Source organism: Apostichopus japonicus, chromosome 4 (assembly GCF_037975245.1).
Source record: "Apostichopus japonicus isolate 1M-3 chromosome 4, ASM3797524v1, whole genome shotgun sequence".
In the NCBI taxonomy this organism is placed as follows: Eukaryota; Metazoa; Echinodermata; class Holothuroidea; order Aspidochirotida; family Stichopodidae; genus Apostichopus; species Apostichopus japonicus.
Window position 1 is genome coordinate 15,056,498 of NC_092564.1, and position 17,741 is coordinate 15,074,238.

Below are 17,741 nucleotides of genomic sequence, written 5' to 3' on the forward strand. Positions count from 1 at the left end.
TATCAGATACCTTCAACTGTCAATATCTCAAAACGGTACATAGGAATTAAATGCAAATTTCACCAGAATGCTTAGATTTTGACCTGGACTTTATTCTTTTTACTGTGCAAGTTGGTGGCCAATGATGAAGCTCGGAAAAGACACGCCGAACAGAATTGATCTTATTTAAAGTTATACTACATTTGTGATGTATCATTCTATTCTAATTAATAAGTTGATTGAATAATTGTAATGGCCAAACTTAATAATAACGTAGCCTACTTACAACACACTCAAACTCACATCGCGAAAGTCACTTTTCCCTCACAGTTCATACTCATGAAGAACAAGTGTCTGTGAAGCACTTGTGCTTGGTGTGAGAGTTTCTTTGTGTTAGTGTACTTTCTGTTAGTGGATTATGATAAAGTTACGAGTTATGGTGCGGAAATTCTCTCAAAAATAGTTTTACTTGAGAATGAGGCAGTTAATGTTTAATGATTATACAAAGATGGGAAGCTGATTAAATTTTGAAGTAACCGCTTACACTTCTTACGGACGGTGATAATCGTTTCGAAAATAATATAAACAATGATTTCAAGTGTTTTTTAATTACCATTGAAAGTAATACACGGAAGTACATGTGTCACACTGTAGTGTACGTCAATGTATATACTATAGTTTCTGAATTTAACAAAATTTCTAATATTACTTAATGTGTGATAAAAGGTTCCCTGCATGCATAACTAACAAAGTCAGCCAAGGGAAGCATATGAGCTTCGATCTATTGATACCATTACATTACGTTCATAGACGTTTAACGCGAAACAAGAGTTCCACAATTTCGTCGGATACAATAACTAGATATAAGAAAGAGCAGTATGATTTGTAAAACTTGTTTATCCCTGTGGAATCTTATGACGGTTGTTCTTTGATCCATGACATAGGAAATACACTTGAGCAAAAATCCGTTGGATTAGACTTTGGTTATCCTTAAAGAACAGATGATCGGTGAGCAACTGCAGGATCCAGCAGGGTCAAGGAACTCATCAATCTAGCAAGAAAATCCTTTTTTAATATGAATTATTATCAAAGAATTAGACAAATGTGTAGTAAACCACGGTCTATGGATGTTTGTGTTGACATTTATTGCTGAGTAGTATCGTATCGAATGCAGTAGATGGGGTCATCCATATTTGGGTGAAACATTTGTCAAAAATATCAACATGTGATGAAAATTTTATAAGAAATAAAACAAAATTTTGTTTTTGATTGGTGGAGTTGAATGTGTTATCGAAGCGATTGTATTATACTCCGTCTTCATTCTTGCCATCCGACGCCAGGAAAGATTTTCGACCTTAAAGTGCCGCTTGAAGTTCCCGAGTGATGTCAACACTGATTTATTCAACGCAACTTCAGAGAGGTGTATGTGGTAAGCGGCAGCAACAGGCCAGTAGTGGTAACATAAGGAATTGTTAATGTGTATGTGGTACCTGCTGGCTGTATGTGACTGTTTGTGTACTTGTTAGTGTTTGTTTGTGTATTTATTCAAGAAATGTAAACCGGAAATAAAAATATAGTTCTTACACATATTATTGATATACAAAGCACAGATGCTGTCCAAAACTTCGAGATGCAACCGAGCATACCCCTCAACATAGATTTGCTACCGTGTGGACTTTACTATAGATCATTGCGAACAGGGCTGGGAAAGAGTAAGCCATTCATCTCTTCCAGCTGTGTCTACAATAGGTATTTTAGTAAACATACAGACAACGTATAAACAGATATATATGTTAAAAACGTAAGATCAGCCATATTAATATTTAGTAGTTATTGAAACCGCAATTTTCTTCTCACACCCGTCGTTCTAGAGTCGACATTGGGTTGCTACACCCTCCCCCCCCCCCCAAGTTGTTACACCTCTAGATGGCGAGTGAAATGTCCAATTCATGCAACGGCGCCTTTAATGACACGGGAAGGATAATTCATCTTATTTTGTCATCTGTCAAACATGGCATTGCTCTTAACTGTTTCATTTCAATGACCTTAGAAACTATGACGTCATAAATCAAGCCACAACAAATGTGTCACCTTATGTTCAGAGGGCCCACAGAAATCATCAGTTAATGTCGGACACTTGCGGTATCTGTATCCTACTTTTCAATAAAGAGAGTGTCGTTTCGTTTTACAAATTGACTATACGAGTCACTATCTGAAATTGTAAGAATCATTTTGATCCAGGAATCATCTGCTGACATGACACGAGCTGCTTAGTTATGGAGAGGAGAGGAAAAATCTGTTTTGTTGGAACCATTGCTGCCAGTTCAATTCAAATACTGTTTTTCCTTGTCAATTTAGCAAACTTAGTTATGCTTTGCTTCGGAGAGGAAACTATTGTGATTGATACAGTATGGAAGGAACATATAATCCGATCAGAGGGACAAACAGTTACCTTACGCTGTATAAGTAAGGGTAATGTCACAATGTTCCGAATAAAGACACTAAAGAACGACAGTAAGGCAAAGCGGATTGTGATGAATTCAACGCTGGTTGAGAATTACACTGGCAGTTTTATATTCAACTCCACAAAGAATGGATCAGACTTTATTAATGACTTAACTATTAGAGATGTCACCAGGGAATTTAACGGTTACTTATTTCGATGCTTGGACCATGTTATGTTCAATTCACAGGAGCTTACATTGATAGTGCTATACAGTCCAAGACGTGAATATCCACAGTGTACACCCAGTTCTACTTATCCAATATATTTTACTGATCAAATTGGTGAACCTTTTGATACAACCTGTATCTTACAAAACGGTAGTCCAAGAATAAACCTCTCCTTACAAAACACTCACACACTGATAAACAGTTCGTCCGTTACTCTTGGAGGGAATAAAACTCATCGATTTGTTGAATTGAATGCTAAACTCGATAGTAAATGGAACAACAGTATGTTTTATTGTTACGTTGTGCAATCTTCGCCAGGGATGGTTAATTACAGTGCTAATTGTTCATTTGGTCCAATACATTTTGTGGACGAATTAACTATCATTACGAATACATCGAATGTGTCATTTAAAGAAGGAAAGAAGATTATGTTTTCTTGTAAGACTAATGTTAATGCTGCTTACAAACAATGGAACATAGTAGATATTCCGAAACATGTTTCGTATTCCAGTTCAAATGATTCAGATTTGATATACTTAGAAATAGATGTTAGTAATTTGACAAAAGATACCCTAATAACATTAGACTGCTTTGTATCTTATCGTGGTAGAAAGCTGACCACAACTATAACGCTTCGGCAAGTGAATTCATCTTAATGTTACTTGTACCTATTTTGACATTCATTGTCATTCTGATTGTGCTCTTACTGGTCATTGCTAAAACGTGTGAAAGACAGCTACATTGTGAGGCCCGAGGTTACAGAGAAAGAACCAGAGATCTTCAGACAGTAAACAGGACAGAAACACAAAATGGCCGAAGTGAGTGTGTGATATTTCATCCTGTAGGATCAGTAGTATAGACTGAGTAAACGCTACATCTTCATAAATATTTTTAACATCTTATATTTATAATTCCAAACTGTTGTTTTCTGAAAGTTTGTGAGTCTGACTTAGGCTAAGCCTTTGTTGTGCCAACAACAAGCCAGTAAGTATATTTGATCTCATGTGTATGTATTCATGGACACAAATTTGTTGTAACGCATCCTGCTGTGATTAAAAACCACATTGATTGCTATGCATAAAATTGATGGAGTTAATCATACCAAACACCTTTTCGGTTTCCATGCAATGGACATAACATCTTTGATCCAATTAAAATAGGTAAGGTCAGCGTGCGATATAAAAAAGATAACTTTGTTACCTTAAATACCAGGCGGAGTGTATAGCCTAGTGGTTAACGCCGGCGTCTCCCAGTCATGAGATCCCCGGTTCGATTCCCCGCCGACATCAATGTGTGTCGTCTGGCAAGGGTGTTGTTCAATAACAACTTCCTGACATGGACGTCAAATGGATGTGTGCCGAGAGATTGGCTTCGGTCAGCTTGCGAGTCTACAAGCCTCCATGGCTTCTTTCGCGAGTTCCTGCTTGCGGGAAGATCACATATACATACATACATACAAATGTATATATATATTACTATGTATAACCATATTTTGTGTTCGTAATTACATACCGTAATCTAATTTCGAGGTGGAAGGAGTAGGGGGAAGGAATGGAGTCGGTGCAACACGAAATGAAGTGTTTACCTCAAAACCATAATCGCTCGGTAAATTTACGTATTCTTTCACAGATGGAGATAATATACCCGTAACAAGTCAGCAAATACAGAGGTAAAGCCTTCGATATTCAATACTTTACTATACTAAGTTAAACTAGGCAAGTCTCTACTTCATCAAGGTACCTTTTGTAGGGAGTGAGTCTTAGGGAGACATAACGAAGTGGACTTAATTAATTTGGTGATACAATTTCAAAAATTCAAGACCTCCATTGCCTCATTATACAGTTCGAACTTTCCTCAAACTGAGAGTTTCAGTCCAGAATATGGATAGTTCTTCCGATTTTATATTTTGTATATGGCATTTGTTTTGTATTGTTTTCATCTCAGGTGAATCATATTCTTATTTTCTTTATGATTTTCCTCCAAGGTCAGTTCTTCCCAACTTGCCAGATGAGATTAATACTTCACATCATGAAAGAGAAATCGAGACATGTAGGTTTATAAAAGTTATTCATTAACGTACAATAAACCTCAAGTGGCCAAAGTCATATTGTACACAAAGTTTCATATGGGATATATGAAACAATTTTAAACGACCTTAAAAGAAAAACAAAAATAACGCGTTTTGAGTTTGAATGTGTAAAGCTCATTCCCTATCTGACTAGCTGAGGAACTTGACATAGAGATGATCAAATAAACATTTTCAACGTTTTCTCGCCAAAGAACAATTATGGAAGAAAAAAACGAAAAATAACAAATTCAAAGCTGAAGGATATTCGTTTAGTCAGGGTAGTGAGGTGTCATTATGTATTTATTATCTTGATTTCATTACATTAGATATGGAATCATGAATACATAGGTAAATTATTGAAAAAGACTGTTGAATTACAACGATTATGAACTAAAGTTAAAAGGATCGTTCTCAATGTTACCTAAACTTATAAAAATGATGTTCACATATTTCATTCTAGGAATATTGAATATTGTTTTTTCTACAAAAAAAGATGGTCATTTGCCTGTTTGCCTTTCTTTTAGACTACTCTACAGTAACAACAGACACTTCGGGAAGTAATCGGTTATTTAACGATGACGATATTTGCCGTATGTTAAAGATGAAGACCGGGACACTTTTCACGAGGTGGATGGGGACAATACTTGTCTCTCTTGGGGTCACCAAATGTGTAGTCCTAACAACCCTCTCTGATGGTAAACTGATATATATAATCGATTTATCTGATATCAATAACAAGATGTATAGAATTAGATTTGTATCCTACACAAAGATGATTAGGACCCGACTGGTGTGATATGTTATAATTGGTTACATTTCAATTCCAAGAAGGATTACACTGCATGCTTGGGGCATTTTGAATATAATACTTTACTATTTCACAGCCAGTTTGGTGCTCCTTAACAGCAGCATATACAAATAAGACTGCCCCACCCATCCCCAGAGTACAGGGCTTAGGCAAGTCTTATTTCAACTGAGTTTTATGACATGCTTCCGTGAAAAATACTACACGAGCAATGAAATATGCAGATATTAAAAAAAAGATGTCATGACAACAAATATTGAAATGAGTCACTGATCTTCAAAGTTGTCACCTATAATATGTTACATTGTCTGAAATATCGTTCAGTCATGTTATATCATTGCGAAAAGATTTTACTCACATGCACCTAAACTAAGGCATATTACCAATATTTTCACTTTCTTCTTCGTATTCGTAGAAAGAGTTGTCAAACACAGAGACGTCCACTGGGATAAATTTGTGAAAACGTCTTTAGACCTACCGGTGACGAATCATGTCACGAAAGTTGAAGGAATTGGGATCGTATATAGTGAGTGCTTATTCTTTCTATTTCAGTATTTGTTTTAATTTTCAGCCGTTCATACTTTATTCTGCAACTGATCTTAATATTCAGAGATGTGTGAAAAAGAGAAACATGTTATGCTTCTTGAATGCCGGGAAGAAATCATCAGGCCTGATGAGTGCTGGTGTCAGGGCGTGGGGTTACAGCACCGTGACCTGAGGTCAATGATGGTGGCACGGGAAATATGGAGAGGGCCAAAATAGAGGGAAAAGGATAGTGTCTTCTCATTTTCGTAATATAATTTACGAAAATAATTGATGAAAATGTGGGTGCAATTTGTTGGCTTGCCATGTGAAACTTCTACACAGCAACATGTTACTTTTGGTAACTCCACAAGATCTAAGTGAATAATGCGAATTAACTTCTAATGTAACTATCTCTTCTTTGTAGATCAAATAAATATGATAACTGAGCATCTTGCGTGTAAAACGTTAGATAATTACTTGACCTTTGACCCAACCTCACAACAGGGAAGTGGGAGGAGCGTCACGTCAGTGCTAGATGTTATGAAACATTTGTCAGGAGTACTTGAAGGAATGGAAGTCATTAAATCCTACGGGGTGAGTTTCGTCCGTGACTGACAAAATATAGAGTTGAGCTGGTTTGGTTTCGCTGCAAACTCTGCAGTAATCAATCTTGGTTCCGTGTACAAACGGATATGTAAATGCTAAATGTGTCTCTTTATGAGTTTTAGATCTTGCCTTGTGATTAAATTGTGTCTAACCTTGCGGGAACGCTTGTTACGATTACAATAATTGAATGTAGTTGTTGATTTGGTAGAGCAAAGGGCTCGTACCTCCGAGGTCCGTGGTTCAAATCCCGTTCTGTTCGAACATTTATTTACCCGGTTCGAATTTAAAAGTCAGTTCTCCGTCGTTCATTAAGTTTATAAAATTAGTTGACATTTCTTTTGTTAAAGAGCCATGGTTCGAGTTTCGATGTATTGTTTACTACATATCTATGATGTGACCTTCCCCCCAGCTTATACAACACAGTAAACATAAACTATTAGTTGTTTACGATATAGAAACCGGTGTCATGATCTCTATTGTTCTTAACACCTAAGTGATCAATAGTTACTAATTAAATATCAGTCTAAATTTTATCGGTGAAAAACTATCGTCGACTTTATACATCTTCACATCTCCATCAATGATTTTGTATTTATTCCCCCCAAAGCTCCGTTGAAATGCAGTATTGATTTATATCACTTCCCGCTGAGCCATCGTATCATTTTATTTATGTTTCTTCGATATTGCTGGGGGGAAAAACAACGATTTATGTCATTATTGGCAGTCATGAAATTCACTCATTCATGAAATCTATTTCATTCGGTCACAGTTTCTTCATCCTTGCTTCTCAACGAAGAAGATTTTATACACCAGACAGGGACAATGTAAATTGTATGACTTCTGCCTTGCCGAGGATGCACCAACGATTTGCGCCATCAAGAAATCAGTGGTAAATCTGTTGTTTCCCTTCATTGTTCTGCTGGTCCTAAGTGCGTCTCATTATCCAGACTAATGAGTCGAGTCTTTATAACATCTCCTTATATAATGTTTGGCTAAGGAAATATGTTTCAAGTAAAGGAAGTAGCCTGAAAAGAAATATGAAATTATTCATTCATAATCAGGGACGGCGGGCCAGGCGGGTACATGGGGCACATGCCCTTCCAGTTTGAGGGGATAACCTTAAAAATGCTCGTTTTCATAAATTAATTCTCGTTTGTAATCAAATTCCCCTTCTTTGAAACTTGTATGCGTTCTTTATATTATTTAAACTTTTTGCTGATAAGAAAAAGAAAGAATTTAAATGTACCCGTTTGTTGACGAACATATGCAAATAATGTATAGCATTGCTAAGAATGAAATGACAATATATTTTTGGTTGGAAGCCTTTTACATTTCATTGATTTAATATTGTTTATGTTTATGATTCCGGTGTAATGCAATGCCTTGAAAGAACAGCTGTTCTCATCTCACTGTTTCTTCCTTTAATGTTCCTGTCTTTCCTCTTTTTTTACACCTGTTCTTACTTCTTGTTCTGTCTGTAGATGAAATCAGTGACATTGAACCAATTCGCTCCAGAAGCTTTCTACCAAAATGAATATTCAGCAGAGAGTGATGTCTGGTCAACAGCTGTTGTTATATGGGAAATTATTTCAGCTGGTGAAAAGCAATGAAATAAAACTATCATGAAAAATAAAAATACACACGCTTTGTATATATCATATCGATCAAATAGTATGCGAGCAAGAAGAAATAAAACCAGCTTCTTCGCGTATACCTTACTTTGCCGTAACACCAAATGCTATAATGTGGAAGTATATCGATGCTAAACAATATAGTGATTTTTTCCAATTACATATAAACGCTGCAAATTTATACTGCCAGGCTATCAATTCAGATTCAGATTAAAACAGTTTCAGTGTAATGTAACTATACATTACTACTAAAGTGTTTCTTTGATTGGCTATCAATTCTGTGTAATATATTTGATAGAAGTGTGTTAAGTTTACACCCGGGGAACAATTCCTTTAAAGCCAACATATTTTACAAAGGTAAGATGAGAGTAATCATTTAGAAACATTAAATGTCCACCAACAACGTTAGGATATCAGTATTTGTTTGCTTTTTCAGGTAATAAACCCTTCCCAATTAATGAGGAATACAAGCCAGGGGATGTCATTCCACTGCCAAAGACGCCATGGCCGGAAACATATATGCAGTTAAGGTAGAGATGAACTATGCCCTTACTTCATATGTCTGGATTTGCACCTCTTTGTATCATTCTTAAAACTTCTGTTATCACTTACTGGTTGCTATAATTTAAGTCGACGAATTACATAAATATTAATCAACGAATTTAGGGAAGGAACCCACAGGGATAGAATGTCATATCTCTCCGCAGTGGATTAGTTGATGGTGAGGATATAAGGTTCCCTAGACTTTGTCTCCTTATTTGGAGGTGACGTTAGATATTTGCTGAAGAATTTAGAATGATTTTTGCGACTTTCGAATGCCTTTGTTATTGTTCCACAGAAACACACTTTTATTTGATTGCTGGAGTGAAAACATTTCCCTTCGACCATCTATTCACCACCTGAGGAATTCTTTTAAAACGGTAATTATTTCAGATTAAAACAGTAAACAGTATTTAAGCACACTATTTGACATCCTTGCTCGTTTTATCCTGTCTGCATGGCAGAAACGTTCGTACTTATAATATCACGATGATATATCAATGTGACGTTATGAAACCCAGAAAATATAAAGAAGACAATGTCTACTACAAAGTATAGATATAACAGGTTTTCCGTTTGTTTGTTTTTTCTCGACAGATTTTTGATAAGTTAATAGACAATAGCTTCTATGAGATACCGGTATCATCTTTGTATACACGGATGATTTCTCCAACTGACGACTACGTGGAAGGGAAAGAATGATAGAAGAAATACGCCTCAAGTTAGCAATTAATATATTACAAAAGCATTGCCTTTCGTTAAGCATTCCGGCACTTCTTGTATGCGAAGAATTCAATGGACGCATATCGTAACTATGTAACACAGTATGTTAAACTATTACATCCATGTGTATACGAACAGGCAAAAAGTTCAACAACGGTGCCTTACGAACGTTATTCAAGATTCATCATTAATACTTATTATTTATATTCGATTTTCAAAGACGTCTCAAATAGGTTTGCAAAGTGGGAAAGGAAGTGGGCAGAGACGAAGCAATTGGCGGTTTGGCTGGTTCATTGATCCAGGGCCCCTAATGTCCAGGGGCCCAAGTATAGGCTTGATCCCAACCTTTTGTGCCAAAGGATATAACGACCGCATGTCAGTCATGTTTCTGCATGAAAACTTAAATGAGACCCAACATTGTCTATACGTTTTATTCTGTTGTATTTCATTAATAACTGATGTTTCTAGTTGACAAACCACTGTGGGTGTCAACTGCTTAGACATTCGGACAGTGCAGTTAGTAAAGCACATATGTTCGCCAATCACTCTGGGCGATGCCTTGCCCTAAAAGATTAAACCACTTATTTGATGCACGGAAGGACGTAATATCGGCGATAATCTGCAGCAAAAGCGCCCGAAATATTTCTTTTAGATCTCGATTTCCCCGAGTCCTTGTAAGTACTAATACCGATGAAGTTTTCATCAATTTTGTGTTACATTTAATTATACAATGCTCTGATAGTTGACACATATAGACTTGCGGAAACTGCAATCTCACGCATCCTCTGTTGACGACAGGACATTTCTAATTTAGGCGGGAAGATATTTACTGAACAATATTAAAGACATAAACAAATTAATTAAATCTTCTGATTTTTAAAGCTTTGGATTAACTAAGTAGCGTATTGAAATTGTGTTTATTATACCATTGTGTGGTAGCTACTTATCCTTTGCATCGGGATCTATTTAATTCGAACTACAAATGTGGGAAGGGGGACATGGCTCCCTCTCTCGCTGAATTGACGCTCATGTTAACCATTTTACCGCACACACAACAGTCCATCGTTCTTACACTACAAGGTGCGCACAGTGACCAGTGATTGCGTTGTATGGAAAGGAACGGATTCTGTCACAAAAGTAATTTAAGTTTAAGAAAACAGTATATCTACTATTGGCGACAATAGCAAATGAAGGTGAAGATTGTTTTCATTTATCATGATATATGTCTTTTAGAATTTATATAAAATAGCTTGTTAGAAGCTAAGGGCGCCCATAAGATGAGATATTGTCGAAACTTTTATATCAAAATGTCTACTTTTTGTAAATTCAGTGTCTTGGCTTTTTGTCAAAATTTGAAATCGCAAATTACGATGATCATGTATTTTTTTGCAAACAACCACTTTTGTCGTGTTCTCCACGACAAAACTGAAACTACTGTCAACTCTTATTAGAAATGGGAAAATACTTCATCTCTTTTGTTTTTAAATTACAAAGCAGGTGTCTCAGGTGATGGGCGACTATATGCGCTAAGGAAACGCCTGAATATACAATGATAAACTTTGATGCTGCTAGTACACCCGACTATAGGTCTACAGACAGCATTTCCTGCATCCAAATTGGATATGGATAAGTTGGTTTTGATATGTAAATAAATAATTAAATGTCACAGAATGTACGTTGAGACTTGTATAGCAATTACAGTTTCACTGGCAGCAAAAACTCGAGGAAGACACGAGGAACAGTAAAAAAAAAAGGGGGGGATGGCGATGCTATGAAGAGAGGTGTTTAACCATAGTGAAATGGGGTAAATAATACAATATGGATGAACATACAGTTTTGTACAGTGTAGAAAGTATATATCAGTAACAATATTATTAAAGTGAGGTATTCTGGCCTGAAAAGTTCCCAAGATTTGAATACATATACTGTTTCGATGAGAAATGTTTCCTCATTCAATGTCTTGATATCTATAACCTAGGCATTTCATTGGTATTGTTATCTTTTTTGAATGTTCAGTTATAGTAACAAATGGTATTCGTCATAATTGGGGAATGATAATATAAAGCAACTCTTAATCATTTGAATGAGAAGATACCTTCAGAGAAAAATTCCAAAAGCGATCTTCAACTAATTGGTTTAAAGTAAGACCACATTCCCTGCTTAGGATGCATGTAGTGCAGCTTGTAGGCCCTCCTGCAATTAATACGGAGAATGGTTTGATATGGGAGAAATATTAAATATGTTTGAGGAATGTTTCTATTCCATAAATGAATTGCGTTCGGTATAACAAGAATCGTCCAGGTCAAATCTAAGCATTCTGGTTAAATTTGCATTCATTCCATTGTACAGTGTTTGAGATATCGAGTTGAAGTTGCCACCTTTCGTACCAACGGTGAACTTATAGCAAACAGGTGTGACGTCATTGTTGCACACTGATCAATAATGTTTTGTTTTTGTTTAAAATTTATGTCGAATTTTATAATCCACAATTAGATGCATCCATAATGTGAATGTACTGCCGATTAACACATAGATTACAGTAACTACTGTAAATCTTAAAGTTTTGTACCACAGTATGATCGTGCTGACAAATCTGATAAATCGGTAGCATGTGCTATTAAGTTTACAGTATTGGTGGCCAATGATGAAGCTCGGAAAAGACATTCCGATCAGAATTGATCTTCTTCAAAGTTATACTACATTTGTGATGTACCATTATATTCTAATTATTAAGTTGAATGAATATTTGTAACGGCCAACCTTAATAATCACGTAGCCTACTTACAACACACTCAAACTAACCTCTCGAAAGTCACTTTCCCCTCACAGCTCATACTCATGAAGAACAAGTGTTTGTGAAGCACTTGTGCTTGTTGTGAGATTATTTCTTTGTGTTAGTGTACTTTCTGTCAGCGAATTATAAAATTATGAGTTATAGTGAGGAAATACTCTCAAACATAATTTCATTTACCATACTGACCGGTGCTGTGGCCGAGTGGATAAACGCGGTGGCATTTGAAGCAATGAGGCTTAGCAATCGGAAGGTTCCGGGTTCGATTCCCGGCCGGGTCATAGTAAGGTGGGTTTTTCATCCAAGAGCAATCTACTCTTTCCCCATCTGAAATGACTTTCTAAATTGAAAAGATTCCAAATTTGAGTTCAAATGTTGAATTGGAAGCCAACCGACGTGTAAGTTGTAACCAATAAGCCCTTGCTGGTTTGTCCCACATTTGTGGTCGCTTAAGCGTCGTAAAAATAAAAATAACTGCTGAACTGCTGATTTGAGAATGAGGCAGTTACTGTTTACTGCTTCTTCAATGATATCACATGTTGTTATTACGGTATTTACTCTCCGTATTTGTGCAATCTAGGCTTAACCTGTCACAATGGCATGAAGAAGCCATTTTGGAACATCTATACCAAATGGTTCGCTGTCTCGTATTATACCATAATTTGAAACCGGATTAATATATGATAATATTAATATTTGCTCAAAAACGTTAAAATTTGTTACGCGTTATTCTATACAATGAGTGCAGATATGAACGAAAGAAGCTGATTAAATTTCGAAGTAACCCGGACATTAATTACGGACGTTCCTAATTGTTTCAAACTATAACAGCAAGCTCAAATGGTTTCAATTACCATTGAAAGTAATACACGGAAGTACATGGGTCATATTGCAGTGTACGTTAACGTACTTTACTTGGTAAACTGACACGATGTTTGTTTACTTTTTTCTTTCTGAACGGTGTTATAAAATGTAATTAGAATCAAACGAAACTGAAAGATTTTCGACATTCATGTAGCGATTTGGGTGATCATTCTGATATAGCCATAGTAACATCAGGTGCGTTTGTGTACGTGATACTTCCTGTATGCATTGTAATCCAAGAAATGTAAACTATAATCTCAACTTTATTAAAATCACATATTATTGATTTTAAATTGCACAGATATTGTCCAAAACGTCGACATGTAACCTACCGTGTATACTTTACTATACAGATCTTTACCAACAGGGCTGTAGTCAAGTCCAGAAGATCCGAGTCTATAGCCAGTCTGCGCCCAATTAAACATGGCCGAAACCGAGACTACACACCGAGTCCAAGTACACATGACACTAAGAATTATATTCATTTGATCTTTTCCTCACCTTCCCCCACTCACACTTCCTTCCCACACCGTAACCATAAATATGGTCCTATAACGTGCTCGGTAATATTATATAAGTATAAGGGCCAGGGTCAGACATTCACCTCTTCCAGCTTTGCTAACCATAGGTATTGCGGTATATAATAATAATAATACATAATTTTTATATAGCGCCAAACAACCTATGAAATAATTCTCGTAGCGCTTAACAAAATAAAAACAATTATAACATATATGCTTTGGTGAAGAGATACGTTTTGAGTGCTGATTTGAAACTGTTCACAGTATTGCACATTTTTATATGTTCTGGAAGTGAGTTCCACAGGCACGGTGCACTGGATGCAAACGTTTTCAAGCGGTTAGTCTGTGTTTTTACTCTAGGGATGAGTAAGTCAGTGATGAATTAGAGCGAAGTGGGCGTGTGGATGATGGTCGGAGCTGAAACAAGTTGGTGAGGTAGCTTGGTCCTAGATTGTGCATATATTTGAACACCATCAGAAGTAGTTTGTAGTTGATTGGTTCACGTATCGGGAGTCAGTGGAGTTCCACATGGTAGGGGTAATGTGATCATACTTCCGAGTTCTAGTAACGAGACGTGCGGCGGTGTTTACTACGCATTGTAGCCTGTCAATTTTACAGCCTGGTAATCCATACAGAAAACTATTGCAGTAGTCGAGCTTCGACGTAACGAATGCATGGACAAACTTTATACATGAATCTCTGTCGAGGTACTTTCTGATGTGACCAATGTACCGGATACTAGACAGGGTGCTTCGGCAAACGTGTTGAATATGTCGATCCATTGTCATGTGATTATCAAAAATGACACCAAGATTGCGGAGATGATCAGTGTAGTTGATACTGGTGTCACCGACGGAGACGAGGGGAATGGTGTGTGTTGGCCTAAACCGAGACTATACATATGTATCACTGCTGTCTTACTATCATTCAGTTTTAATTTGTTTGTTAACAACCAACTTCTTATATCTGACAAACAGTATTCCAAACGTTGTAATTCTGAGGAGTGGTTGTCACCAAAGCTTATATATAGCTGGCTGTCGTCGGCATAACACATGTAAGAAAGTTGGTGTCGGCGCATGATATCACCAAGGAGCCCCATGTGTAAACTCAACAATGTCGGACCCAATACAGATCCCTGTAGTACGCCCCACTCTAATGCATGTGTAGCAGAGAGGTCATTGCCTAACTGGACAGCTTGTGATCGAGCCATTAGGTATGATTCTATCCATTGCAGGACTTTTCCATTGAGACCGTAACGGAATTGCAGGCGATTTACTAGTATGACATGGTCAAGCGTATCAAAAGCCGCACCTAGGTCCAGCATTATAAGGACGACATGGCGGCCAAGGTCCAGCTGCTGCAGAATATATAGACGGACCTCGCATAAACAGATTAAGATGTTACAAATATAGACGTAGCCGGATTAATATTTAGTAGATATTACTAATGTATTCTCCCGGCTCCTCCTATTAGTGGCTTCTCCGTTGTAGTCATCGTGTAAACATCCAATCATTAACCACTTTTTCTACAAACAGTTGAGATAAAAACGGAATTCTGAGAAAAAGCGTTGAAGTTTTTAGATAAAACGTCAAAACTTCCTCAATGTCTTAGGTTCCTGAAAACCGCAATTTTCTTCTCAAACCCGTCGCTTAAGAGGTGGAGTTGCTTCTTCGCCGCATTCTGAAATAATTAAAGATTTCTTCAATTCAATTCCAGATATCTGACAATAATTCCAGATATCTCGAATTAAATTGAAGATATCTGTAATCATTGAATACATGTTAACATGGCGTTCCATACTCACGGCATTGCTGAAACATGTTTCCATTTAATGACCTTTCACCGTCAAAACTATGACGTCATAATCACGGCACAATAAATCCGTCACCGCGTTGTGTTCAGAGGCTCTAAGAAACCATCAGTCAATATCTGGCACTTGCGGTATCTGTATTATATTTTTCAATAAAGAGATTATTCGTTTTGTTGTAGAAATTAACTATACGAGTCACTCTCTGACATGGTAAGAATCATTTCGATCCAGTAATCATCTGCTGACATTACACGAGCTGCTTAGTTATGGAGAGGAGAGGAAAAATCTGTTTTGTTGGAACCATTGCTGTCAGTCCAATTCAAATACTGCTTTTCCTTGTCAATTTAGCAAACTTATTTATGCTTTGCTTCGGAGAGGAAACTATTGAGTTTGGTCCAGTATGGAAGGAACATATAATCCGATCAGAAGGACAAACAGTGACCTTACGCTGTATAAGTAAAGGTAGTGTCACAATGTTCCGAACTGAGACACTTAAGAACGACCTTGAGAGAAAAATTATGATGAATTCAACACTGCTTGGGAATTACACTGAAAGTTATATTTTCAACTCCACGAAGAATGGATCAGACTTTATTAATGACTTAACTATTAGAGATGTTACCAGGGATTTTAACGGTTCCGTATTTAAATGCGTGGACCATATTACGTTCAATCCACTGCAGCTTACATTGATAGTGCTATACAGTCCAAGACGTGAATATCCACAGTGTACATCAGGCTCTACTTATCCAATGTATTTCACTGATGAAATTGGTGAACCATTTGATATAACCTGTATCTCGAAAGACGGAAATCCGAGAATAAACCTCTCCTTACAAAACACGCTGACATTGATAAACAGTTCGTCCGTTACTCTTGGAAAGAATAAAACTCATCGATATGTTGAACTGAATACTAAACTCGATAGTAAATGGAACAACAGTATGTTTTATTGTTACGTTGTGCAATCTTCTCCAGGAATGGTTAATTACAGTGCTAATTGTTCATTTGGTCCAATACAATTTGTTGACGAATTAACTATCATTACGAATACATCGAATGTGTCATTTAAAGAAGGAAAGAACATTATGTTTTCTTGTAAGAGTAATATTGATGCTGCTTACAAACAATGGAACATATTAGATATTCCGAAACATGTTTCGTATTCCAGTTCAAATGATTCAGATTTGATATACTTAGAAATAGATGTTAGTAATTTTACTAAAGATACCATAATAACATTAGCCTGCTTTGTATCTTATCGTGACAGAAACTTGACTACGAATGTAACGGCCTGTGTCGAAGCTTCTGGAAATGGATCAATCTTACCTATTCTCGTTACCTTAGCCGCACTCTCAATGGTGCTCTCAATTTTACTAAGTATCGTCGTAATGAAAATAGTGAATAAAAGTCAGAAAAAACAAAATTATAACATAGATATATCAATAGACGACTCTAATGACAGCATAGAAGGACACACATACACTGCACCAGAAGAGAGTCAGTTAAATACAGGTTTGCATATGGACAGATTATCTGTAGAGGAAAATCTTGATTACGAAGAAATACCAACAGTAGCATATGACATGATAACTAATGTTGCCTATGAGCCATGTTCTGTGGATGCATCATCATCAGCTATTCTAGATGAGAGGATTCAGGGAGCACAGCAAGGTAACTCGTCATAATGAGGACATAATAATAGAGAACAACGAAGAAACAATGGAAGATGTCAAAGTTAGAGAAAGTCATACAAGTAACGGTAAGGAAAGTCACAATAACCTTGATCTTCGAGACATGTTAGTTGTTACACAGACAGCGAGGCTGATAATTTGCAAAATGGACTACCATTTTGCTTATGCTCGGTCTTTACTTATAATGCAATGTTGGACATTGACGGTATGGTGATGTAGAGAACATAACTATATGATCAAGATCACAAGTTGAAACACAGCGAACGACAGAGAAAGATTAGTCAACAGCAACAAACAAACCCGCGCGGATAACATTATTTTCGAAGAAAACCTCGAACAGACAGACCTTCAGTGAAATACAACCTTTTACATGGAAAATAATATACCGTACTGAGTAAGTAGGATGAGTATGTTTCTAGGAGTTCTCATTTTAAGATCGAATTTAGGACATTTCGAAAAATACAACTAGATAATCAAGATGATGTAACAACAGAAAATAGAGAACAGAACA

The 17,741-nt window shown here is 36.7% G+C and overlaps 1 protein-coding gene across 3 annotated transcripts; it reads left to right on the forward strand.

Annotated features, from left to right (window-relative positions):
• The first annotated feature begins 95 nt into the window (after positions 1-95).
• On the forward strand, positions 96-12,843 carry LOC139966553 (ephrin type-A receptor 4a-like). 3 transcript variants are annotated; one of them, XM_071969710.1, is made up of 11 exons: positions 96-1,408; positions 4,282-4,321; positions 4,637-4,701; positions 5,245-5,415; positions 5,941-6,051; positions 6,475-6,644; positions 7,426-7,545; positions 8,138-8,252; positions 8,724-8,817; positions 9,126-9,207; positions 9,425-12,843. In XM_071969710.1, the coding sequence occupies exons 1-11, from the start codon at positions 1,363-1,365 to the stop codon at positions 9,527-9,529; spliced, it is 1,119 nt and encodes a 372-aa protein (XP_071825811.1). In that variant the 5' UTR covers positions 96-1,362; the 3' UTR covers positions 9,530-12,843. The 3 variants fall into 3 exon arrangements, with proteins under 3 accessions (XP_071825811.1, XP_071825810.1, XP_071825812.1); XM_071969709.1 differs by lacking the exon at positions 96-1,408 and adding an exon at positions 3,301-3,470; XM_071969711.1 differs by lacking the exon at positions 96-1,408 and having other exon boundaries at positions 4,642-4,701.
• The last annotated feature ends 4,898 nt before the right edge of the window (positions 12,844-17,741 follow it).